The sequence below is a fragment of the Anabrus simplex genome, chromosome 1, assembly GCF_040414725.1.
Source record: "Anabrus simplex isolate iqAnaSimp1 chromosome 1, ASM4041472v1, whole genome shotgun sequence".
Taxonomy (NCBI): Eukaryota; Metazoa; Arthropoda; class Insecta; order Orthoptera; family Tettigoniidae; genus Anabrus; species Anabrus simplex.
In genome coordinates, this window is record NC_090265.1 from 402519495 (window position 1) to 402546391 (window position 26897).

The 26897-nt window shown below is 41.7% G+C and overlaps 1 protein-coding gene across 1 annotated transcript in view; it reads right to left on the reverse strand.

The window, feature by feature from the left end:
* LOC136856849 (esterase FE4) overlaps nucleotides 1-26897 on the reverse strand; it is a 150203-nt gene that overhangs the window by 70794 nt on the left and 52512 nt on the right. The window contains exons 2-3 of the mRNA XM_067135034.2: nucleotides 17857-18005; nucleotides 13101-13238 (exon numbers count right to left, since the gene is read on the reverse strand). Of these exons, the coding sequence (XP_066991135.2) occupies nucleotides 13101-13238; nucleotides 17857-17997 (279 nt within the window). The 5' untranslated portion in view covers nucleotides 17998-18005. The remainder of the gene's footprint in view (nucleotides 1-13100; nucleotides 13239-17856; nucleotides 18006-26897) is intronic.

Sequence of the window (26897 nt, forward strand, 5' to 3'; positions counted from 1 at the left end):
CACATTCTTTCTAAAGCTGAACCCATCAGAATTTCTGCATGAATAATATTTTTGTGTACCTTTACCGCAGCCAAAATATTAGAACGCATTTAACATGTATGCCTTATCTTTTGAGGTGGCATGCCTGGAGGATGAAGAGAGCTAAGGAAACTGAATGTACTGCTTCATAAACATCATCGCATTCTGTGGAATCATTTCTAAAGTACGTTATTTTGTCACCTTTCAGAATGTTCAGAACCTGTTGGTTGATTATTATAGTTGGTATGCTCCTTGCGAAAAATAAAATGAATTATCGTTTGGATGCGAAGAAAAAGGAATTAAGTATTGTAAAATATGTTTTGAAATTTGGCTTTTTGAAATCTCAATGCAATTTTGGCGTACTTCCCCATTGCTGAGCTTTATGCCGCACCAAATGCTCTTTTGCTTCATTGCTATTGCTGTCCTATTATTCTATTTCCTAGATGCTATACCATATGTTTGTTGTTCCAATATTGTAACTTCCTTGGATTTGACAATTACTTCTTCCCTAACTTGGTAGATGGCGCCTCCATGCCACTCCGATATTCCAAGACATTTCTTTCTCCCCTACCCTTTGCTTTTATTATCTCTGTGAAAAGGAGAGGAGCTTTTGACAAAAAAATGGCGAGACGGTCTTAAGATATGTGTATCATTTGGTACAAATGGTTTTTGAAAGAGATGCAGACTTTATCTTACTTAATTCTTTACCCTGACTTTACGTTCAGGTTCAATTAAAGTGTACGGAATCTGACCCCAGGTATTTGTTATTTTGCCTTTTTCTTCGGTTGCCACGGCTACGTTGTTTAACGTCTTTGTGATTCCGTTTGTGTTATTTCTCATTTTATCGTTGCGATGCATATTCTCTGTTTTTCTTTCGCTTTATTATTATTCCCGAATGTATTTATACTGTTATGTAAGGACAAGAAGGTAACACAGACCCATTTTGTGTGTATGGGTGCATGTCCTTGACTGTCTGCCATGGTTGTGCTTTCGAGACCTGTATCTATTTTTCCTTCCTCGACGTCTCATTTTGGGCTCATTATCTTATGTGTGCATATAACGTTATCTTGGGTCAATTCATTTTCGCCACTAGAGCAGATATGAATATGTCCAATAGCGTGATGGTTCTGTGATTTAATACGATGGGGTGAGCCTTGCCTTGTATCTGCGGCCTCCCTGAAACTTGGATCTAATCATTCAGATCGAGCTCATGCACTATGAGCTTACATGCTTGTGCTGCTGCGATTCCATCGCAGTATGTCTCTGTTTCGCTATTATGATACCTTGGAAATTTGGTCTACGTGTCTCCATGTATGGATGGATAGTATGAATGACGGGTTTGTGCTATCTTTATTTGTCGTATTTCCTTAAGGGCGTTATTTTCATTTTCTTGTGTTTGGGTGATCATATTGCTTGTTTTATTCCCCCATCTTAGGCTGATTCTGCCATTTCTATTTATAGTTTGGGATCTCATTCTAATTTTATGCTTTGGGAGTATGTTTATTTTTTGTATAGCTATGGCAACCTTTACCTTCCCTCACTTCCATAAAATCTCTTTGTATTTCACGGCAAAAGTACTTCTTTGACTATGTATTATACTTTTTTCTCGATGCCAATTCCTTGGGGATTGTTATTACGCAAGAAGAAGAATTCTTCATTGATGGGTGTGCCTTCGCTCCCTTTTCTGATAAGGTTGTGGTTACCAGTTGATTACTATATGATTTCTCCGTATAAAGAAAGAAATGTTTTGACCTTATCTCATTATATCGTAAATCGATTATTGTTCCCCAGCCTCTAAATTACTATATTATTATGAAGAAAATATGATACAATTGAATGAGCTTTGTGCCATTAAAAATATTTCCCAAACAATTCAAGCAAAGCTAAAGGGTCCATGATTATGCATGTAAGTTGTATCGACTTTTCTTACGTTTCCACTGTATGTTATACTCTGCTTTATCCTTGCTTTAGCCAAAGTTTAATTTAGTAAGCCCTATTGTGTTTTAAACTACATCTGTCTTGGGTTATTGCCTTTCTATACTGGGTTTTATTTGTATAAAAGGCACGGGTCCAGTTCCTCACCAGTCATGAGTCAGTTTCGACCATTTCAGGGTATTTTTTTTTATTTTCGTGAGTGTGTATTGTGTGTGTTACTTCATTGTAACGTTGAATGATGTGCGTTTGCGTATGTTTTTGGAGTGTACTTCATTAGGCCTGAATGAGGGTAAGTGTGTGGTTGAGCTTTAGAAGCCATTCTCTATACAGGGTGTCTCAAACCTCTTGGGTCAAATTAGAACAGGTGAAGTGAGTCCACAACCGATTATGTTGAGATATTGAACCAATGGTCAGATATGCATATTTATTGTTTATGGACATTCACAGCGTACACCGCATAACAACAACAACAACAACAACAACAACGTAGCTCATAGTAATTTTTCAAAGTTACGACCGCCAGTCTTAATGCATGCATGGCAACGGCGCATGAAATTCTGCTGCACTCTTCCAAAGATCCCTGTGTCTGTTGTACCAGGAAACAGGCATTTTGGACCGTAGCAAGCAAGTCTTCATCCGTTTCTACGGGAGCTTCATACACCAACGCCTTGACGTAACTCAAGAGAGAAAAGTCCAGAGGTGTGAGATACGGCGATCGCGCTGGCCATGGGACAGGACCTCCCCTTCCAATCCAACGATGAGGGTATCTGTTGTTAAGCTGCTCGCGGATATTAACATCGAAATAGGATGGTGCAAAGTCGTGTTGAAACTACATCCTTTCGCGGACAACAAGTTGTAGAGTCTGCAGGAATTGTGGCAGCACATTTCGCAAGAACACCAGGTAACGTGGATCAGGCAAACGGGAGGCAGCAAATGAGGTCCTATTAGGCGATCGTGGACAATGCCCTCCCATACGTTGACAGAGAATCGTTGCTGGTGGCCACCGATGTGGGTGGCGTGGGGATTTTCCTCACTCCAGACATGACTGTTGCACCATCCTTGCACACGTTCATTATGATAGGGGTGTAGCACCAGTTCAGCCAGTACTTTCCACGGTATCCTTCGAAGTGTGCATTTCACAGGCAAGTTGGCGGGTGCTAGTTGCTGGGTGGTCGGCCACGCGATCCAACATCATCTCCTCAAAGTCTGGTGTTCGGATATGTCTTTGGCGGGAACTTTGGTTGGTTCTCTGTGGCGTGAGCGACCCCGTCTCTCGTAACTTGGTATCCACGGAGATAACTTCTTCCAATTAAGATGACACCTGTTGGGAAAGCGTTCTCTGTACAATCGTGCTGTTTTACGGGCACTACATCCTGCCGCACCTCTGCCAACTCTCGTGACGAGTAACGTTCCCCCTTTGACTACGCGTCATGCACTGTACACAGTAACACACCTCACCATGGACACATCACAAACTGTCTAGTGCAATGGGCAACTGACAACAGGGATAGTGGTGTGAGTGCGGGACAGGTTAATGCGCAGGAGCGATGCATGTAGTCGTCACATGACACACGTGCTATGAGCTAAGTTGTGTATAGTACATCTGTTTGATTGTCAGGAGTATACGCTGTTTATCACCCGCTGCCTGTTCTAGTGTACAACAGACACCCGCGATCTTTGCGAGAGTGCGGCAGAGCAGATACATGCGTTGTGACTGGCGGTCGTCACTTTGGACAATTACTATGTTTACAATTACGCTGTGTTTGTCCATAACACAATAAATATGCATTTCCGACCAATTATTTCCCTATCTCATTATAATCGGACGTGGACCCACTATCACTTGTTTCAGTTTGACCCAAAAGGTTTGAGACACACTGTAGTTTGGCTCAACAGCATTTATAGTCCTTTTTTGGTTAAAAAATCTTCATTTTGGTCCATATAGAAAAGTAATTTAAAATCGGCTGAGAAGGTATCGAAAAAATGGATACATAAAATCCTTCTGGCACTGAAATTTGAAGTCGTTAGAATTGGTTCAAACTTCCTACATCTAATCTGACGGCCATTTTCAATTTCCCACCATTTATATGCAGATCTCTGATTTCTTCCCCAAGCCCGTGCCTTCATTTTTGTTGCAACTCTTTTTGACATCTCGATAAACTCAAACAATAGTACTGAATCCTTGTATTTACTTCAAGTAAAGTAACTTGGTCAATAACAGAAATACCGAGCTATAATGTTGCAGCCTATGTCCGTTAGCTTCAGTTCTGGCTGCACATTTGTGAAATGCTCATTGACTGGTACATACAGTCCGAACTCCGAACTATCACTAAAAGCATATCCCGAACTTTTTTTTTCTCGGCCGGGTGGCCCTCATCTCTACTAGCAGCCTAGCCGAGCCCAATAAAGCATAAATAGGCAGACGCCTAGTTGGCAGTCGCCTCCCCACTACCACCAAACATACCCTATGTGCTCATCACATGGGTAGATCTTTCTATCCCAGAGATAGAAATTTACCAAGAACTCACAACACAAAATGCCCAGATAGCGAATGTATACCGCGTAATAGATGGCCGCAGCAAGAAACCCTCAGAACACCTACTAGTGCAAGTCATGAGCCGCCTACTCATCGACGGAGCCAACATAAGGAACCACAATTACGCCGTTATATCACCGCCGCAGTCCATCTTAGACCAGCTGGAAACTAAGCCTGAGTACATTCCCATCCTCCATGAGCCCCCATAAAGACAATACCACTCCCACTCTCTCTCCTTACCACAACTACAATCACAACCATCACAACTACTGCCAGCACTCATTCCTCAACTGTAAGCACCACCAGTACAACCTGCCATTCCTCCCCGGTCATGACAACAACTCCCCCCCCTCCTACTAACCAACCCCTCAGCCCCCAGCAGGCAACGTCTGAAATGACTCTATCAGATTACACCGCTGACCACGCAACGCCGACCCAGCAGCCACCATCTCTCAAGTTCACATACAGCTGTGTTCTACGAGGCATCATCCCGGACATCGCAGAAAGGGACATACTCCATGAACTTCGGGCCACAGGTGTCCCTGTGAAGAAGGCCATAAGGATACGGAACAATCATGGCCCAACGTACATGGTCCGGCTTCAACTACCAGCAGAGCAAGACGTCCAACAACTCATCGCTACAGGAGCCCAAATATTCGGCGAACACCACCGAGTGGAACCCTCCTATTCACCACCCTCAACTACCCGCCACCCATCAGTCACTGAGCACCATCGCCCCGACCACCCCCCACTCCAATCCCTCCACAACGACAAGTCCTCCCACCTCTCCCTCAACCCAACCCCCACCGCCCGCCCCCATCCACAGTGGATCTCCTCCACCTCCTCATCACCTCCCTTCACAATTGTACAGCCACCCTACAGCTCCTAACCTCACACCTGCTCCCAACCATCTTCATCCCACCATACCCACAGCCCAGTATTATTCAAAATCACATGTATTAACAAATGTAACCCTAATGTAAAATCTGTAAGCACAAATAATTGTAACCTTCATGTAAAATCTGTAGGCACAAATGTATATGTAAACACTTGTAATAAAGCACAGAACAGCTACGCACTTTAGCCAATAGGCCAAACCACCACATCTCCTTAACAACCGAAGCTCCCTTCCCCTTTTTATCACCCAACTCAATCAAATCCCCAAACCCCGCCAAATCTCCTGGCCAGAGAGAAGGCGTAACCTTCTAGGTGGCCCGCCCCTTCCCTTCGGGAAGGGGAATGAAAACATCCCCCTTAATTCATGGTATGACAGCACGGCAACGGGCACAAATCTTTGCCGTACGCAGCGAATGCATTTACAATACGTGTCGCCATCTTTATGTTATTCAATGATTGTTCGCAACCATATATAACGAAGCTTCAGACACAAAATTTTCTTTAAAAATTAACAAATTCGTGGTTGTGAGAATTTCGTAGTATTTTTCTTGTGAAGGAGAAACAACAACTTATATCTGGTGCGAATTTCTGCTGTTGAAACTGTCCCGTTTTTTCATATTCGCTGCGAATGACAACCGGAATGGGGATTATATATATATTGTACCAGGAAAAGTTGTGGGCAAAGGGCATGAGTAGGACCTCAGGGAGTGGAACTGGGTTTTGGAGCCGATACAGAGAAGGATAGTCTCGCAGAGCGAATAATAGATGGTAAATAATTTTTTTTCTTAAAACGATTCATTAATTTTTCACCCTGCGGTATGATTATTGACTCAAATTTTGCATAGAAATTAAATGTCGAAAATAATCTCCTTAAAAAAAAATGGCATAAATATCATTGGTTTCAAAGTCTTTCATATGTGGGAATTTCCACCTAAAGTCTTTTTAAACCTAAGCACACTTTTATAATGAGAAATTATCAAAGTTTTCAGTTCTCAGTTCGTCAATCTCGATATATAGCACACTTGAAAGCCTACAGTCTTTCTACTGAAATTAAATTTATCACTTTTGAGAAATTATGAAAATTGTTCACACGCGACACTGAAGTTTCACTGTTCAAAATAAATGAAAAGGTTTAGTCAGTTTGTTACTCACTTATGACAAGAACTGTTGCTACCAAATGTCGAAAGATGGACGTCTGGAATGTTCCATGTAGAATCAGGATTGGCGATGTTGACGTTCCCAATGAGGTGATGACGGCTGGAACTGGATCACGTTGAGTTGTAGCTTGTTCGGGTGATTTTCGCACACGAAAATGGCGTATGAAGAATCACAGTCCTTTCTGTACGAAATGCTATTTACAGTCGTTATTGAAACGTTCATAATCACACAGTTCACATAAAAAAAAAAGAAAGTAAGTCGATAAGCACAGTCTTTGAACACAGTCTGAAGTTGCTAGGGATTATTTTCTGCTAATCCTGTTACTATAATGTTATATTAACACAGAAAAGTTCTCACTTTTTCACTCAAATTACTACTGTGAGTCTTATGTTGGTGTGACGTGAATATGAGTTCTGGTAATTCTAAGTATTAGGCTCAGTAAAAGTTCAATGTTACTTGAAGTTACCTAAGTCCACACGTAATGAAATAGTTAATATTTGTACTCCAATAAGTTCACTCGCGTTACAGTCTTAAATGTCTTTAGGATTATATTGTAATCGCAACGCGGTATACTAACTGCAGTGCGACGTCCTTTAATAATTCTATCGGTGATAGAATTTCGCGTTCCGGAGATACGACGGAAAGTACTTCTACCGTGACTGCGCGAACATACTGTACGCGGGCCGGTCTCTTCGCTATCTCACTCACACAGCTGTTTGCTTGTCCTTGTACTAGTTTGCGGGCTGTCTGGCCTTGACATATATAGATACCAGCGCAGGGAGGGGTGGCGGCTCTCTCGGCCTTGTGACCATGATTACGTAATTTCGTTGAGACTTTAAATTATTATAACTCAACAACCGTTTGATGAATTAATTTGAAATTTACAGGGATTAACTTTTATGATGTTTACTATAATTCAGCGTTTGTCCCGTTGAAATTGGTTAAGGCGTTAAAAAGCTGTTAAAAGAAAATTTCTTTCGAGAAATATCTCTAGGGGAGGTGAGCTTCAAGCGGCAGGTGACGTCACTTGACTCCGCCTAGCGCACTCGTAGGGTCTGGCACATACTGGAACATTCTTTACATGGATGTTCGTACGTCGGTCGGATCTTTAATGCTGGAAATAACATTTCTTTCAATTAACATGGACCAGGACCTAGGCCTTCCTGGTACATCTTCCCCTTGGTTGGACGAAAAGAAAATACGCAGGATTTTCTTTTCCAGGCTTTACTCTTCCTGTGGTACATATTGTTTTAAATTGGCTGAGTTATAAATACCCTCGAATTAAGTTACGAACTTCTTCTCGATATTTCTCGGGTACGGGATATGGTTTCTTCTGATAAGGAGACAAGTCATTTACATCAAGATGATATTCGTAATCAGCTATCTCTCCAGGCTTGTCATCGAATACACATGCAAATTTCTGTAAAACGTCATTTTTAGCCTCCTCCAATTTTAATTTAATTTCCGGGTCTTCAACCACACTGGCTATTGACATTATATAATCCGGACCTATAATGGAGTTCTCATTGAATAGGGACTCCGCGTCGTCCTCACTTTGGTCACCCTTTCTACTTTCTGCTACGGCTGGCGCAACCTCGCTTACAGCGGGCTTAATAATGTCACCACCGGCTTCTTCAAAACGGGCTCCCTTCTCTTGAACTTCCAGGTCACTTCGTCCTACCAGCTGTAGTTCTACGGAATTATTCTGTAATCTTACGAGGTTGGCATCATAGTCAATGGTTCCTTTGTATTTGATCATAAAATCTGATCCAAGTATTAAGTTGAAGTTAAGACGTGATACTACCAAAAATATGTGTTCGAACATCTGACTGTTAATTTCAAACTCTAAAAATGCCTGGGATTTGCATTTAACAATCTTATCAGGAACTATCCCTCTTACTTTAATCTGAGCTGCAGGTAATAACAAAACATTGTTCTGATCTTTCAGCGAGTCTACAAGCTTATCAGAAATTAAAGAAGCTTGCGCTCCAGAATCGATGAGCGTAATCACCTGTAGGTTGCCTGTGCGTACTGTTATGACAGGTAATGAACGTGTAATAATTGGCCTTAGTGTTTGTGCGTCTTCGAATAGTAATTCGGAATCGTCAATATGCCAGTAATTGATAACAGCAGTACAATAATTTGACGTTTCGACCTCATCGTGTTCGGTAGTCAATCTCCCTATTGCGAGATCGGCGTTTTTTTTTGATAGCGCCTGTTGGGTCAGGATCGGGTGATCTTTGTTCTCTTGGTCCGAATTGACGTTGATATTCCAGGGATGTCGCTCCAGGTTCTTCAGGATTACGGTTTCTCTCCCTGATGTATTCCCGTGTGTCCTTCCATCTACTTTCGAGTTCTCGCCGTCTGGCCTCACGATTTCCTTCAGGAGTGCTTTCGCGCTGTCTCCATGAATTCCTAGGTTGGTAAGGGTGTCTATCCTGATTCCTCTGACGTCTAAAATTCCGGAATCTGGTTGGGTTAGTAGGGCTTAATCTGCCTTCTTCACGTATCCTGGGTTCCTCTCTCTCCGGAGGTTTTATTTCCGCAGAATTCGTATTTATTTCTCGACTCCTGTTAGTTTTCGGACTAGATTGGGTATTAGCCGTATCTAACCTACGCAAAGTAGCGTCAAAATGCTCCAATGTTTTAATGTTGGCAGCGACTAGTATCTCTTGAACATGAGGCGGATATTGAAGTGTCAGGATCTGAATAAGTTCAATATCTGGCAAAGGTGGATCTAAAAACTGGAGTTTATTTAATTGCATTAGACAGTAACCTGAATATCGGGAAGTATTGACTGAAGTATTGTATTTGCTAGAGTAGAGTTGCATCTTGACAAGGTGCTGTCTTTCTGAATCCCAAAAGCGTTTAAGAAGTGCCTGTTTAAAGTCATCATAGTTTTTAAAATTGCTCTTAAAAGCTATGAACCATGATAAGGCTCGTCCTTCTAGAAGTTTGGATACTACTCTAAGTTTCCTATCGTCCTCTACCCTATTCTCTTCCAGGTAATCGTCGACATTTAACAAAAATTCTTGAGCGGTGTACTCATCACGTCCTGAAAATTTGACTGGTTTGTCATCTGGTACTTTAATAAGGGTAGTTGTATTGTGTATTTACCTCGACGAACCAGGAATTGTGACATCAGTTGTATGTTCTTTAAGTTTAATTTGATTCATTTCTTCGGACAAATTTTTAATTTTAGAATTAATTGAGGTGTCTAAACTTTTTATTTCATTTCTCAAGTCAGTTTTAATGACTTGTACGTCTTTACAGAAAGCAGCTATCTGGGTATGCGTGCTATCTAGCTGTCCTGTAATACGCTTGTCGAGTTCTCCTTGCGTGCTCTTAATTAATCCTATCTCGCTTCGTAATTTACCCACGTCGCTCTTTAATGCATCTCGCAAGGTTTCCTGCACCTGAGCTAACTTTGCTTGAGTTTGTGAGATGTTACCATGGGATTCTTGAAATTCAGTCCGTAAATCTTTAAGTTCAGTGGAAAATGCTTGAACGGAAGGAAGAACATTTCTAAGATCTTTGTCTAAAGACTTGACGACCTCTGTCTTTATTTCTTCCTTAATAGACTCTAAATTTTCAACAAACTGATCCCGCATGTTTTTCAATGTAGCTTCGACTTGTGCACTAGAATCAGTAAGTTTCTTTTCGAGGCGAGTTCCAGCTTCACGGAATCGTTGCTCGATAAGGGCACTAGATTCGGTGAGTCTTTTATTAATGACTTTATCCGCTCAGCAAACTTAGTGTCCAAGGTCCTGTCAATTTTAGAAGTTAAGTCTTCAACCTTACTATTTGACTCAGTTAACTGCGCTTGAAGTTGAGTATTTTGTGCCTGCATTTGTTGTTGAAGTTGAGTATTTTGAGCCTGTAGTTGGGAATTAGACTCGATCATTTGAGCCTGCAATTGGTTATTAGACTCTACCATTTGTGACTGTAGTTGTGTTATCTGGTTATTAGACCTATCAATCTTGGCATTCTGATCGTTAATGCTAAGCCTGAGAGCTTCGATAGCTGCAAGTAAGTTATCCATGTTTCCGGAATATTCGATAAGTCAAATACAACAAATTCTTCGTGTTCGTAATGATTGCAGTCGGATCCTGTGCGCAAAATACAATGACTTGAATCGAACCCTGAATATTGCGATTATTACGGGCGCATCATCTGTTATTATAGCACGGCTCCAAGTTGAACCCTTGAAGTTGCGACGTCATTTATTATTATAGCACGGCTCCAAAATCGAGCCCTTGAAGTTGCGGCGCCATCTATTACTTTACTATCCTCTCTGTACCAGGAAAAGTTGTGGGCAAAGGGCATGAGTAGGACCTCAGGGAGTGGAACTGGGTTTTGGAGCCGATACAGAGAAGGATAGTCTCGCAGAGCGAATAATAGATGGTAAATAATTTTTTTCTTAAAACGATTCATTAATTTTTCACCCTGCGGTATGATTATTGACTCAAATTTTGCATAGAAATTAAATGTCGAAAATAATCTCCTTAAAAAAAATGGCATAAATATCATTGGTTTCAAAGTCTTTCATATGTGGGAATTTCCACCTAAAGTCTTTTTAAACCTAAGCACACTTTTATAATGAGAAATTATCAAAGTTTTCAGTTCTCAGTTCGTCAATCTCGATATATAGCACACTTGAAAGCCTACAGTCTTTCTACTGAAATTAAATTTATCACTTTTGAGAAATTATGAAAATTGTTCACACGCGACACTGAAGTTTCACTGTTCAAAATAAATGAAAAGGTTTAGTCAGTTTGTTACTCACTTATGACAAGAACTGTTGCTACCAAATGTCGAAAGATGGACGTCTGGAATGTTCCATGTAGAATCAGGATTGGCGATGTTGACGTTCCCAATGAGGTGATGACGGCTGGAACTGGATCACGTTGAGTTGTAGCTTGTTCGGGTGATTTTCGCACACGAAAATGGCGTATGAAGAATCACAGTCCTTTCTGTACGAAATGCTATTTACAGTCGTTATTGAAACGTTCATAATCACACAGTTCACATAAAAAAAAAGAAAGTAAGTCGATAAGCACAGTCTTTGAACACAGTCTGAAGTTGCTAGGGATTATTTTCTGCTAATCCTGTTACTATAATGTTATATTAACACAGAAAAGTTCTCACTTTTTCACTCAAATTACTACTGTGAGTCTTATGTTGGTGTGACGTGAATATGAGTTCTGGTAATTCTAAGTATTAGGCTCAGTAAAAGTTCAATGTTACTTGAAGTTACCTAAGTCCACACGTAATGAAATAGTTAATATTTGTACTCCAATAAGTTCACTCGCGTTACAGTCTTAAATGTCTTTAGGATTATATTGTAATCGCAACGCGGTATACTAACTGCAGTGCGACGTCCTTTAATAATTCTATCGGTGATAGAATTTCGCGTTCCGGAGATACGACGGAAAGTACTTCTACCGTGACTGCGCGAACATACTGTACGCGGGCCGGTCTCTTCGCTATCTCACTCACACAGCTGTTTGCTTGTCCTTGTACTAGTTTGCGGGCTGTCTGGCCTTGACATATATAGATACCAGCGCAGGGAGGGGTGGCGGCTCTCTCGGCCTTGTGACCATGATTACGTAATTTCGTTGAGACTTTAAATTATTATAACTCAACAACCGTTTGATGAATTAATTTGAAATTTACAGGGATTAACTTTTATGATGTTTACTATAATTCAGCGTTTGTCCCGTTGAAATTGGTTAAGGCGTTAAAAAGCTGTTAAAAGAAAATTTCTTTCGAGAAATATCTCTAGGGGAGGTGAGCTTCAAGCGGCAGGTGACGTCACTTGACTCCGCCTAGCGCACTCGTAGGGTCTGGCACATACTGGAACATTCTTTACATGGATGTTCGTACGTCGGTCGGATCTTTAATGCTGGAAATAACATTTCTTTCAATTAACATGGACCAGGACCTAGGCCTTCCTGGTACAATATATATATATATATATATATATATATATATATATATATATATTGTAGATTAATACAGTACTATTAACAATGCTATTGGGTTTTATGTCTCACTAACCATTTTTAGTTATCATAGACGCCGAGATATCGGAGTATTTCAGTAACAATTATTTTATACTGCATCATCTATGAATAATTTCCGTGGATGAGTCTTACCTGTGCCTGTTGCCATTTCTTGATGGATGCAGTATTTTTGTATCCGTCTCTTGGCACAGGCCAGAGCAAAGTGTAGCTTCCACCGAAATCCCAGCCTCATCCATGGCTGTGACAATATGGAAGCTGCTGGGATATGAGTGGTGCTGAGTAATGACATTTGGAGCACAAATAGTGTCCTAGTGTTATGAAAGGTGTTGCTGATAGGATCAGTCGTGCTACAGTGGCACCTTCTGGTCCAGTGAGGAAAGCAATGGCAAACTACCTCAGTCCTCATCTTGCCTAGTACGCCTCATTTGGGCTCTGCCATTGGTTTTCCTATAACTGCATAGCCTTTGGCGGTGCTATCTGAGGATCCAACCAGCCTCTGGGCTGATGACCTAACAGACACACAGTCTTACCTGTGGAGTGTACACGTTGAGGTAGAGACAATCCTCACTTCCGTCAAATCTTTTTTCAAGCATTGCATACTGAGAACACATTTGACCCTCCGTCAGAGCGTCCCGAATTCCTGTCCATGGCTCAGGAGGTTCGGCATCCTGAAAGAAGAAAATAAATAATTAGTTCTTGGAAGTCAGTGCTCTAGAAGTCTACGGTCGGGCTGTCTTCGCAAATAGTTTATTTAATATTCATGTGTCCCAAAGTAATAACTTTCATCTCCCCAAGTGTTTTGACGAGGTGGAACAGTTACATTTGGCGCCCAACGTGGGGCTAGAAAATATTCGGTCATAGAAACTCCGTGTGGCCTAAATTTCCCAAAGACAATACATTTAGACGGTCGGAGTACATTTTCTGTGCGATAGGAATGTCCTTGTTTGTAATTACTGTTCCCTGTGTGTCTGTACTATTTGCTGTCTGGAACGAGGAGGATGAATCTTAAACCCTGCCACTACTCGGACAAAATACTTTTGTTTTCGCGTAGGAAGGTAACGTCATTCCTTTAAGGACATTTTGGCTCTGCTCTGCACGGTAGAGCGGCCTGTGTCTAATTAGGAAGGTATCAAGTTATTTTTGGCCCCGGGTGTAGACGGTGAGAGCAGTGTGCTCAATGTTATACTTAAACCATCTTTAACCCTGAACAAATGCATCAAGTGATGATTGAAAATGAAAACCTACAACCTGTTTTCCAGTTATTGACCGGGTCAGGGATGGAATGAGTGATGAAGATATAGGCTATTAGGACGATGGGGTCGCCACTCCCGATGTGATTTATTAATGACTGATAGATGCTATGAAATGAGAATGGGGATTGTTGCTGGAATGAAAGATGACAGGGAAAACCGGAGTACCCGGAGAAAAACCTGTCCCGCCTCCGCTTTGTCCAGCACAAATCTCACTTGTAGTGTCCGGGATTTGAACCACGGTATCCAGCGGTGAGAGGCCGACGCGCTGCCGTCTGAGCCACGGAGGCAGCCCCAAGTGATGATTACCTCAGGCCAATTTTTCACCGGATGGACGAATCGATTAGAATTCTATTAAAAAGAAGGTGTGACTTGATAATGGAAGTCCCAAATACAATCTAATCGTACTATCAATAGTGGCGGCCAGTCCAAATGGGTTAAGGGGGTCTGATGGCAGGTGTTCACAATTCTACGGCACTGAAGAAACACGTTGGCGTTCACTGACTAATATACACATTTAGGAAAAAACACACGCTATATTTAGTTTCAGCACCAGACTTTAACATCCCCAGTCCAATGTCGAGCAGCCACGGCTGATCATTATTTCCAGTAACATCGCTCACTTATTACCAGTCAGAGAATACTGGAACAGTGTCATGATCAGACAGGAGTTTCAAGTCCATTTCCTTGACCGTATGGATTGTCTTGCAGACCATGGAATTAGACAGATGAATATTCTCTGATGTGCCATCCGTAATGAAGTCATGGAGTCCACTGTTAAACAATGTGACGAGGATTTGCTCCAATGAAATCTGATGAAAACATACGTAAGTGTTGTTTTCAGAATGTATAGAAACCAAAAGGCAACAAACAAATTTTGTGCTTTATTTACATAGGTTTGCTACTTTAAAAATATTTAAAGGTTTTCGCCTATTTGCAAAAATAAACTTTCAGTTTTAAAATAACAAATGGCGAAAAAAGTAATAAAATATTTCTCAGACACTAACAAAGATACCGAGTGTGTATTTTCAGGCAAAACAGCTTGGAGAGTTGTGTAAGGGTCTAGGGAAATCTGAACGATCAGATGATATTTAAAGGGTTAAACTTCTGCCACAATCCATCGTTTCCACTTGAATTGGTAAACTTAAAGCAAGTCTGCGACTGCTGGTACCGTGACCATTGGATCGTATCCGAACCACAGGAACAAGATTTGTCATTTCATTTCATAAATCCCACTTGCATTAGTTGCGGTGTTTTAAATTTTGCACCGAGAGAGTTGGCCGTGCGGTTAGGGGTGCTCAGTTGTCAGCTTGCATTCGGGAGATAGTGGGTTCAAACCCAACTGCCGGCAGCCCTGATGATGGTTTCTTGTGGTTTCACATCATGTCAGTTAAAGCTATTTGCATCTGCACCAACAGATCCTCACTCAAACGGGATCTGTCGTTTGACTTGCCACAGGTAAATTGTCAAAACAGTTGCTCATAGGATAAGTAGAAATAACCATTTTTAATTAACTTTTCATCTTTACAATTTGCATTACGTCGCGCGGATACCGCTAGGTCTTATGGCTACTATGAGGTGGGAAAGGGCTAGGAGTGGGAAGGAAGCTACCGTGGCCTTAATTAAGGTACAGGCCTCAGCATTTGTCTGATGTGAAAATGGGAAACCACGGAAAACCATCTTAAGCGTTCGAACCCACTATCACCCGAATGTAAGCAGAGAGCTACGTGACGCAAATCGCTCATCCACTCTCTCGGTAGAAGTAGCAAAGATCGTCAAAAGTTTTGACTACAAACGATCTGAATGCCATATTAAAAAAGAAAAATGTAAATTCATCTCCATACAGACCATGAAGGCCTTTGGAGGGTGGAAGGTAAAGGCTTCCACTATCCGTAACCTCGGCACTTCGTGGTGTAGAGTGCTCAGCTCTACGCCCGGCCGCCTTTGCCCCGAGGAATTAACATGCTACTCATTTTTTGTGTAGGCTGAGTGAACCACAGGGCCATATCCACCTCCGAAAGTGGAAATCTTGTTTCTTAAATTTTTCGACTTCCTGACTGTAAATTGAACCCACGTCCTTCCGGGTGAACCGAGTATGCCTTTACCGCCTCGGTCAGGCAGCTCCCCATTATTGCCATATATAACTGTTATTCAGGCACGTAAGCGTGAGGGGTGAATGAACAGTGACCTCTCGAGATGCCATCTCTTGTAGTTTGCACGAAGGTCAAGGACTACTTGTGGTTCATGAATAGGGATCCCTGATTTCTAAGCAGAATAACCGGGGTGTAGAGCGGAGGCGAGGAATACATTTCTAAGAAGTCGTGAAATTACGAGTACCGTAAATAAATAAGGAGCTTAATATATTTTCAAAAGAAGCCGATCTGCGACGTGATTGGTTTCCGGAAGCAGCAACGCGAGTACAGCAGCGATCTGAATAAGGATGATCAACCTCATTGCACAGTAGCTAAATAAAAGAATGGGCGCATGGCATTGCATGTTCCTCGAATTTAATATTTTATCAGACTTAATTGTAACCATCAAAATACAAGGTCAGCTTCCATGAAGATACAAACCCTGTTGCTGACCAATTTATTTCAACTTGCTTTACATCGCACCGACACAGGCAGGTCTTATGGTGACGATGGGACAGGAAAGGGCTAGGAGTAGGAATTTTTTTTTTGCTAGTTGACTTTACGTCGCACCGACACAGATAGGTCTTATAGCGACGATGGGACAGGGAAGGGCTAGGAGTGGGAAGGAAGCGACCGTGGCATTAATTAAGTTACAGCCCCAGCATTTGCCTGGTGTGAAAATGGGAAACCACGGAAAACCATTTTCAGGGCTGCCGGCAGTGGGGTTCGAACTTACTATCTCCCGAATACTGGATACTGGCCGCACTTAAGCGACTACAGCTATCGAGCTCAGTGGAGTAGGAAGTGACCGTGGCCTTAATTAATGCACAATCCCGACCTTTGCTTGGTGTGGAAATGGGAAACCACGAAAACCATCCTCAGACTGCCGACAGTGGAGTTCGAACCCACCACCTCCCGAATGCTAGTTCATGGCTACATAACCCAAGCCGTGCAGCCACTTGCTCGGTATACTAAGGTTAGATAGCTAAGGTTGAGTCATAAATGTGTTATTACAAGAAATAACGGGTTAATAGTGGTAATTAGAATATTTCTTATTTTCGTGTGGTTATTGTTGTTGTTATTATAATTTCTTAATGTAATTAAGTGTTAAATTGCATGTGATATTTTTTAGATTCCAGTAGATGGAATGTTCCTTCCTCAGATGCCGGGGTTTCGCAGCTGTATGCTGAGAGCATTCATTCATTCAATAATGAATGTTCTCTTCACAGTTAATGATTATCCGTAACTGGGAGAGATAATTCGTTTATTCATTCGTAATGTGTGCAGTAATTCGAGGATAACGCTGTACAGACTTGTGTTATAAATAAATACAAACCCTGTGTATACCCACAAGAAATATTGCATCTCTTGGTTGAATTGTTTGTGAGAAGAATTTATTTGCTTGAAACTTATGCAGTGCAATACCATACGCTCATATCCCTCATATCCTTTTAGCGACTGTATATTCGAGCACGTTCCTTTTTATATTTGTACTGTGTCACAGCTAGTCCTGGCTATGGCTGTTTCTTAACACGTAGTCGTACTTCATTTCATTAAGTATCAGAGAAAAAAATCGTACCCGATGAATATCGATGACAAAAAAGCGGGAAATTTCTAAAATTTCATAAACGATTATTGTTATCTTACGTTTTGAATTAAAGTAAAAGTAGGTCATTTAGAGTCCGGAACACAATCTTTCGCGACAGGGGTACAGACGCTGGAAGCACTATTCATTAACCAATGAATGTCCATGCATGCATCAATATTTAAAAACAGACTGACGCGTAAATGATGACCAAGATGTTCTTAACCTCAGCAATGAACTCAAATCAAGACGCGAAGATGTGAAGCAAAAACTAAAGATCGAAGTGCTCATTAAAAATGCAAAACAAATGGTAGGCTACCTTAAATCGAAGTGGTCCAATTGGTGGTTTGGCAAATGGTACTCCATAGAAGCTGTAGTACGTCTTTCCCGTTATTGAGGAGGTGGTCTCCTTCCCTCTAAGAGTCCCCTGGACCACATCCACCGTAACCGTCTCCACCATGTTCTAACCTGAAACGAAACATTGATAAGAAATAATATCATGAAAGTCATAGTTCACTGGACCTGCTGATTACTAGGACAAGTTGTGTTATATTTCTAGAAGAGGTTTACTTCCTTTCTTTTAATTCTCATTTCTCACTACTGTCTTTACCCTATGACTGATGATGATGATGATGATGATGATGATGATGATGATGCTTGTTGTTTAAAGGGGCCTAACATCAAGGTCATCGGCCCCTAATGGCACGAAATGACATAACAAAAATTCAAATTCATCCACTGACTAAAATAAAATTAAAAAATGTCATGAAGAATGAATGGATGGACATGAACCCTGCAAAAAACAAAAACAAACAAACAAACAAACAAACAAACAAACAAACAAACAAAAACAGTGGATGAGACTCAAAAAGAAGGTAGTTAATTAGAGTATTACTGACCAAGGGACCATTTATAAAGCACAACGATGCTTGATGTCTGAAGGGGTGCTAAATTCACGTCTAAGGCCCCACAGAATGGTACATGTCGCGAGTAAAGTAGAACCATGGTATTTGTCATTTCGGGGTACTGATCAAAAGTAGCGAAGACTCACGGTGGTCCACACAAGATGGCACTACTCACAAGTATTGCAATTCGTACAGGGAACGCAGACCTATGGTGTTTCTCACACAATGGCGCCACTCATAGCCAACGCAAACCGGTAAGGTTCCTCACCTAGGTGTACTAGTCACGGGCGCCGGTATTCCCGTGGTGTTCCTCACATAGTGGGTACCAATCACAGGCAACGCTGACCCACGGTGCCGCTCATATAGCGGTATAACTTACAGGCTACGCCCAGACCCTCGGTGTTGCCCACATGGGTACTGGAATCCACCGGGCCAGGCTTTTTACTGCAACTAATCACAAACCTATTTCGTACCAATTTTTAGTGATACTACTCGCAAGTACATGCAACCCATGGTGTCCCCCGCATGATGGTACGAATCAAGAGTAGTTTCATGGTTCTAATTCAATCATCCCTTGGTCGCCCCTTGTAGTCGCCTCTTATGACAGGCAGGGGATACCGCTGGTGTATTCTACATGTGCGTCCCCCACCCGCAGGGGGTAGTGTGTTTGGTCCGCGAGAGCTATTTTATTTCCCTCAAGTCCGCCGGCAAGCCGGTTAGGACCCCCCTATCCGCCACCTGGGACGCGCCACGTGGGAGCATCACCTCTCCCCCTGCTACGCCTGCTACGCCTGCGAAGCAGGTTCGTGGCACCCTATGACTAGGCTAATGATTATTCCTTTACAGCTTTCAGTACACAGTGGTTCGAAGTTGGTTATTTAAATACCTTAAAGCTTACTGATGTCTAAGCCTCGCACGAAACGAGGATCCTAAGGGGAGAAACCTTCAGACGGGGTATTCTGTATTGATTTATTGAACATAAAAAGTTTTCGCCCAGTTACAATGTTCCAAATATGCAATTCAAAAACAAACACTTACAGATTATTTATTAGCTAAGCACTAACTACTTAACTATCTCTACTATGCCGGTCTGAGTGGCTCTGACGGTTAAGACACTGGCCTTCTGGCTCCAACTTGGCAGGTTCGATCCTGGCTCAGTCCGGTGGTATTTGAAAAGCTCAAATACGCCAGCCTCGTGTCGGTAGATTTACTGGCACGTAAAAGAACTCCCATGGTAAAAAATTCCGGCACCTCGGCATCTCCGAAAACCGTAAAAGTAGTTAGTGGGACGTAAACCCAATAAAATTATAAATCTACTATGTAGCATCTTGCACATGGGCGGACAGCCAGCTCCACATGCAACACGCCATCTCTGCATCTAATCAAACTAACTACATTAAATCTATTCTAATTGTATCCTAAATCTGTCTGGCCACGACATCACCCCTGGTGAGGAACTGCTACCACCCCTCCCTGGGATGTCACGACCAGACATGTCTCATGAGGCCTGAAACCGATACCTCATAGACCCCTTAATCTGTCAGTGTCATTTCCTCCCCACTCCTTCATGTAACAGCCCACATGGGAGCGAATTGCCAGCTCTACATGTAGCCTGCCATGCCTGCATTCTTCTGCCGAGATGGATTCCATAACTCGGCTCATCTTTCGCTCTCTCATTGACAACTTACTTCCTCTAACGTAACACAATTCACTACCTTACTCTACTCTATACGTGCAGACGTACTGAATCAACACTTTGGATTGAGGATAGGTCAGGCCTATCTCACCCTCTTCCAGGTCTACGTCAGCAGCCAAAACAAACAAACAAAAAACAGGCAGACAAACAACGATCAACCTCATTAGAAGGAATACAGTACGGTTTACATATCAATTAATTGAAAATACTACTAATTAGAAAATATACAATACGTAAGGAACAAAGGAATAAAACTGAACAAATATTATTGTCGTCCTTACTTATTACTGACTTGAACTCTACAATGTTCCATATCTGTGTGTCAAAGTTGTGTAATGTACACGCATGGTTACAAAACTTCGTTATTATTAGCCCATACAGAGATGATAATTTTCCGTATGTTTTCTTCCACTCACTATAATCAATTTTAAACTGCTTGTTTAGTGTACGGGTAACTGATCGATTTGGAGTCTCCATCTTCCTACTTTGGTTGTCCGAGGTAGGAGAGCCGAGACTTGGTTCATCCTAAAATATTAGCATGCATTCCTGTATGTGCAGTTTAAATGTCCCATAATATCCTTTTAACCATGTGTACTCGTGCTGATTTCGCTGTTTCAGTTTCTTCAACAGCATGCACCATTCCCTCTTTTACCACTTTCATTTTTTTCCACACCTTCATCAGCATGTACCTTCCCACATTCGCCACTTTCATTTTTTCTCCCACAAGCTTTTTACAATTGTCAATAATTTCGATAGTTTCCCTGGCCTTCTCCATTCCCTGTTCATTAATTTGACAAGAGTATAATATTCAGATTCTATTTCCATTTTATTTAGCTTTCCGCTTTCAAGTATTTAATCCGTAATGCTCTTGTACTTTCACCACTGTCTAAAGAAATGTGCATTTCCTAACTCCTTCTTACACAATAAACATTTGCAACTTCTGTAAATGCCTTATTTTTATAAACTCCCATCAGCCACCATACCATTCCCCTGTATTATCTTTTGGTTCATTAACCATGTATTATTTTCATACCCGGATGTATATTCATGAATTCCTCCAGAGTCCTCCTATTATTACCCTCAGCTCTTAGCATTAGTATTTCTATATCTGCTGCCCTCTGTGCACTTTCCTATAGACTTTTCTTTCTTCTAAGTCGTTGTCCCAATAGTCCCCCCCCCCCCCCATTCCTTCTAGTACTTCATTTAAGTTGCCCAACCAGTAAGCATCCTGGTACCTCATTTGGTGTCGGTAAGTTACATCTAGAATTTCTCCCCCTCCTCCCCTTTTTAACCTAAACCAATATGTTATTAGTATCTTAACTTTATCCGCATTTATATTAATGTCTCTACACAGTAATCTTGCTTCACTCTTCGCTGAACATATTGTTAAGCCTGTAATTATTTTAATAAATCTACTAGTGACTGAATCGAGCATTACTATTTGCTTTTCTGTGCCCCATACTTCTGCACCGTATTACATTTTAGATTTAATCACAGCACTGAATACATTTCTTTGTACCCTAAAATAAATATTAGGCATCCTGTTATCTAATATTTCTTTTACTAGCTAGGGCTGCTGCACCAATCATTTTTGCCCTCTTGACGTGTCCAGACCAATTTCTATTTCCATATATGATAATTATAACTTGTTAACTACTTCCAGATTTACTCCTTCAAGATACCATTTTTTTCTTTTTTGCTAATTTGTTCCCTTTTTGAACACCATTACTCTAATTTTCTGTTCGTTAACTTTCATATTCCATTCTTTACAGTACTTCTCGATACCATCAATAATTTTTTGCATTGCAACTGGCATTAGTGTGAACAGGAGTATGTCGTCAGCCAAGACAAGACCAGGAAGTACCTGATTTTCTAAACATGGCAGTGCAAATCTTTCCTCAAGTTCAAATTCTAGTATATCGTTAATGAACAATAGAAATACAGTCGGTGACAATTTACACCCTTGTTTCAGACCCATTTTAGAGATAATGTCTCCTACTAATACTCCTTCTTTCACTCTCACAGTACACTTTACTTCAGCATGCATCTTTTCTATAGCTTTTATCATTTTTCATGACGCCCTAACTTGTCTCAATCTAGTAACGACTGTTCCCCCCCCCCCTGTTCACAGAATCAAATGCTTTTTCTAAATCTATTGATGTAATATAGAGCTTACCTCCTTTTTTCTTTGCATATTTGTCAGTAAGAGTTCTGAGAATAAAAACATCTGGTGTTCTTTTCCCTCTTCTGAAACCACTTTGAAATTTCGACACTATTGAATGTCTCTCTGCCAATTCCTTAGTCTATTTGTGAGTATGCCAGTGTATACTTTCCCCAATGTATCTAATAAGGTAATTTCCTATACTGTCCTGGATTCAATCTATCCCCTTTATTTTTGTATATAGGGCATATTATCCCCTCTTTGCAAGCTTTCAGAAGTGTCAGACGGAGTATTCGTAAGAAAGTAACCGAAGGCTGCAAGAGAAGTATTATTCCTTCCTTTTTCCCGGAGATGAAATGGTATGTCATGGCAAATCATTTCAATAACGGTCAACGGTAGATTGGAACACACGTTCTTCTCATTTTCTGGATGGTGTGCAGAGCACCCAGAATCCCAACACCTCGAAACTTTTCATGTAAGCAATAGTATGACCACTGCTGTTTGTCTGGATCTGGATATCGTCGTTGTGCCTACGAAAATCGCCATGTGAAATATTTCAGCTTACAACTTTGGCCGGTAACGTCCTGTCATCTAAGGTTCAATATCGTGCGAATATTGTCAAGGAATTCTCACTCTTCATAATATACCAGGCGGCTTGCGAACGCCGTACTTTCCACTTATAAATGTCACGCATGCGCAAATGATGAATAGCGTGTCTACTAACTGATTTTACAGGGAACTACTGCCAGCAGGCAGGTTACGTCAAAATATGAAGAGATAACAATCAGACGGTCGCTCGCAGTATGTTCCTCAGCGCTACCCGTCTAATGCAACTGCTTGGATTAATAAACCTCGTTTACGACCGCATAGTACTAGGCCGGTGTATGCACTAGTGTACAGCAGCACTAGATTTGCTGTCTAGTGTGTTCAGCAACAATAAATACATAGACATCATTTTAATATGTGGAGAATCTGGTGAGAATGAAGCCGAAACTCCAAACAGACGTCTGCCTTCTACACACGTATTTCACCGAATAGTATTAGTTTTTATTTCATGCAAACAACTCTTTTATAGACTGAAATGTGTACAAGTGTATAAACTAATTTATTAAATTTTCTTTTCTGCACCTTTGGCGTATTTACTTACGCACCCTGTTATGAAACGTGTGCAGTAAAATGATTGCTATTTGTTTCACAACATCCACAATACAGCACGTTGTAGAACTCCTTCAAAAACAAGTGATAAGGCTTCCCATGCATCACTAGTGCATGCGGGACATTTGTAAGTAGAAAGTACGGTGCTCGCGATCGGCCTGGCTGCTGCTGCTTGAGAGTTTTCATTCCCCGCCCGAAGGACGGGGCGGGCCCCCTAGATCGTGTCGCGATCTCTCGGGCCAAGGGGAGCGACGATAACTGTGAGGAGCAAGGAATGAGTGAGATGGGAGGAGCGATGTGACAAATTTAAGGAGGTGGGCTACGGATATGCGAATTTTAGGGGATTTTCGCTAGGATTGAAATTTAGAGAAGATTGTGAGGATAGCATTGAAAGGTGAGGAGATGCAAGGACGTAGTGAGATTATGAAGGGAAGATATTAAGTACCGGATGAGATGGAGTGGCGGAGGTGGGTAAGGAAAGAAGCTATATGGATGAGGAGGTGGACTGACAGATTGACTAGGTGAGAAGTTGGCTGCCTGGGGGCGGCGGGGAGAATTGTTGGTGGGTTGTCTGACAGGATTAGGGGGAGAGATGGACGGTTCTACTCGATGACGTTGGCCATATATGTAAGCTCCGTGGTCAATGAGGTGTTGAACATCTGTGGCGCTCGGGACATGGATGCGTACCATGAATGTTGGCCCTGTTGCATTCTTGATGCGGAAGACTCGGCGGACTGGGATGTCTTTAGCTTGTAGTTGCTGAAATATGGTCCTTTCGGAGAGAGCCGGGTCCACTCCACGGATGACACAGCTGGACATTCTGTGAGAAGTTGTTGGTGGCTGCGAGGGCGATGATGTTGCGGAGGCTGCTGTTCTGGGTGAAGCTGGCGAAGGCGGTGCGTCGACTGTGGTATTCGTTGTTCCAGGAAATACATAGGGATGTGAAGGGAAGGGCGAAGTGAGGAGTGAAGAGGTCATTAGTGAAGGTGGGTGGCATGGGACAACTGTTGTAACAGCGATCTGGGAAGTACGGAGGGTAGATGTTGGAGTGGTCGAGGTGACAGTGGTGGTCGTGGTGGTGTAGGTGGTGGTAATGGGAGTGATGTAGAAATTTGACGAAGTCTGTAGTTGTGGTGGTTTCTGTGATGGCGTAGTTGTAGGCTCGGCTGTGGTATAGGCAGTTGGCTGGGCTGACGTAGTTGTTGCCGGAATTTCTTCTACTCGATGGAGCTTGCCTTGGATATAAACGCCATTATCAACAGCATTCCAGAAGTCAGCTGCAGATGGAGTATAGAGTAGCACATCACTTGATGGTCCTGGGCCAGCAGAAGATCGTATGGCATGGTGGATGCCAATCGCACGGAGTTCTGCTTCAATTTCTTCTTCGGGGATAGCTGGATTGACATTCCTGGCGAGACAGATATACAGAGTGGGGAGGCCGACTTCCATCTTGGTGTCAGCCTGATATGCTTTTTTGGGTTCGGCGAGGCAGCAAAGTTAGAGTTGGTGAGCCACCAGGCCGAAGAAAAAGTAATTGGAGATGCGCAGAGAATAAGGCAGTCAAGTTTCGAGTTGCGCGAGAAGGATACTGAGAGTGTGTCGGCCTGGTATGTGTTACGGGTGTGTATTTCACCAAAACTATTATCACATAGCAGTTTTCTCAGGCGCAAATACGATATGCTGAATCCTAGAACGTAAAATAGAGTTAAAATCAGTTAAAGAGTGAATATTCCCAATAAGGAAGATACAAAATTTAACTTGTAATTGAACATAGAAATGTTTTAGTGTTATGATATTTTCTTCCGGCAACATTAAAAGATAAAAAATTAACGATGTTCATATTCTTAAATTCTTTGATATTTCTTTTACGAAACCAACAATTCAATTATTTCTAAATAAGTTGTGAGCTATTCTGTGTCTTTTGGCAAACACATATTGGTGTCAGAATGAGTAAATAAAGATATGTATCATAATTATAATAATAATCAGAGTAATCAGAAATTAACCAAAATAATTCTGAACCTTGCCCTATAAAAGAAAGTTTAAAAAAACAATTGGCTGCACAAAGTTGTAAAAGATCTTCAGGAAATATGCATCACAGATGACATTGTGTTAGACAGATCTAAGTTCAGAAAATGAGTCGATAATTACCGCTTTACACCACCATCAACAGAACCTGGTCAGAAGAACGCAAGAGAAATCACAACGAGAAGATCAAGAGATTTGGGGAGAAGAAAAAAGGCAACGACATCAGCTAAATAAGTTCAATCGCACTCCTTATTCGGTCATAACGAATAATAATAATAATAATAATAATAATAATAATAATAATAATAATAATAATAATAATAATGACCAAGCGAGTGCCTGTATAGTTTGGGTCACGTTGCTGCCAACTTGCATTCGGTAGATAGTGGGTTCGAAAATCAGCGTCGGCAGTCCTGAAGATTGCTTTCCGTGGTTTCCGATTTTCACATCAGGCAAATGCTGGGGTTGTACCTTTAACAACGCTGCAGTCATTTCTTTCCCAGTCCTGTCCTTTTCTATCCCATTGGCACTATGAAATATTAGTGTCGGTGCGACGTAAAGCTAATAATAATAATAATAATAATAATAATAATAATAATAATAATAATAATTCACGTAGAAAAGATAACCGATACGATGAGGGAGAGAAGGACTGCGTTCTATGGGCACGCGACAAAATGAGCCCTGCAAGTTTAACCAAGCGGATCATCTTCTAATCCCAAGGTAAGAAAGTAAGAAAGGTAGAAAAATATCTACAAGAGGTAGGCATCGCAGATGATATCCAGGACGCAACGCACTTAAGAAGAAACTTTTTTTTTGCTAGTTGTTTTACGTCGCACCGACACAGATAGGTCTTACGGCGACGATGGGACAGGAAAGGGCTAGGAGTGGGAAGGAAGCGGCCGTGGCCTTAATTAAGGTACAGCCCCAGCATTTGCCTGGTGTGAAAATGGGAAACCACGGAAAACCATTTTCAGGGTTGCCGACAGTGGAGTTCGAACCTACTATCTCCCGAATACTGGATACTGGCCGCACTTAAGCGACTGCAGCTATCGAGCTCGGTAAGAAGAAACTTCATGACCACAAGAGTTTCAAGGAAAAACCGAAGTTGAAAACCTGACAGGCGTAGACCGAAGAAAGAAAGAAAGAAAGAAAGAAAGAAGGAAAGAAAGAACAACACCGGCAACGAATGCGGGAGTCCTGGGCAAATGATAAAGCCCGGGCAAAGAGACAGTTGAAATGACGTGGTCCTTAGCTGGCCAAAATGACATGATTAAATGAATAATCGTAGTGCTTATCCCGCTTTCCCGGCGGGTCCGCTGTTTTTCATGCCAATTGCCACTTCTGTAAACCAAGGGGATGATAAGTCGATCAAGCCACCGCTTCTTAGGTGGCCCACGGTGCTGATGTCCATT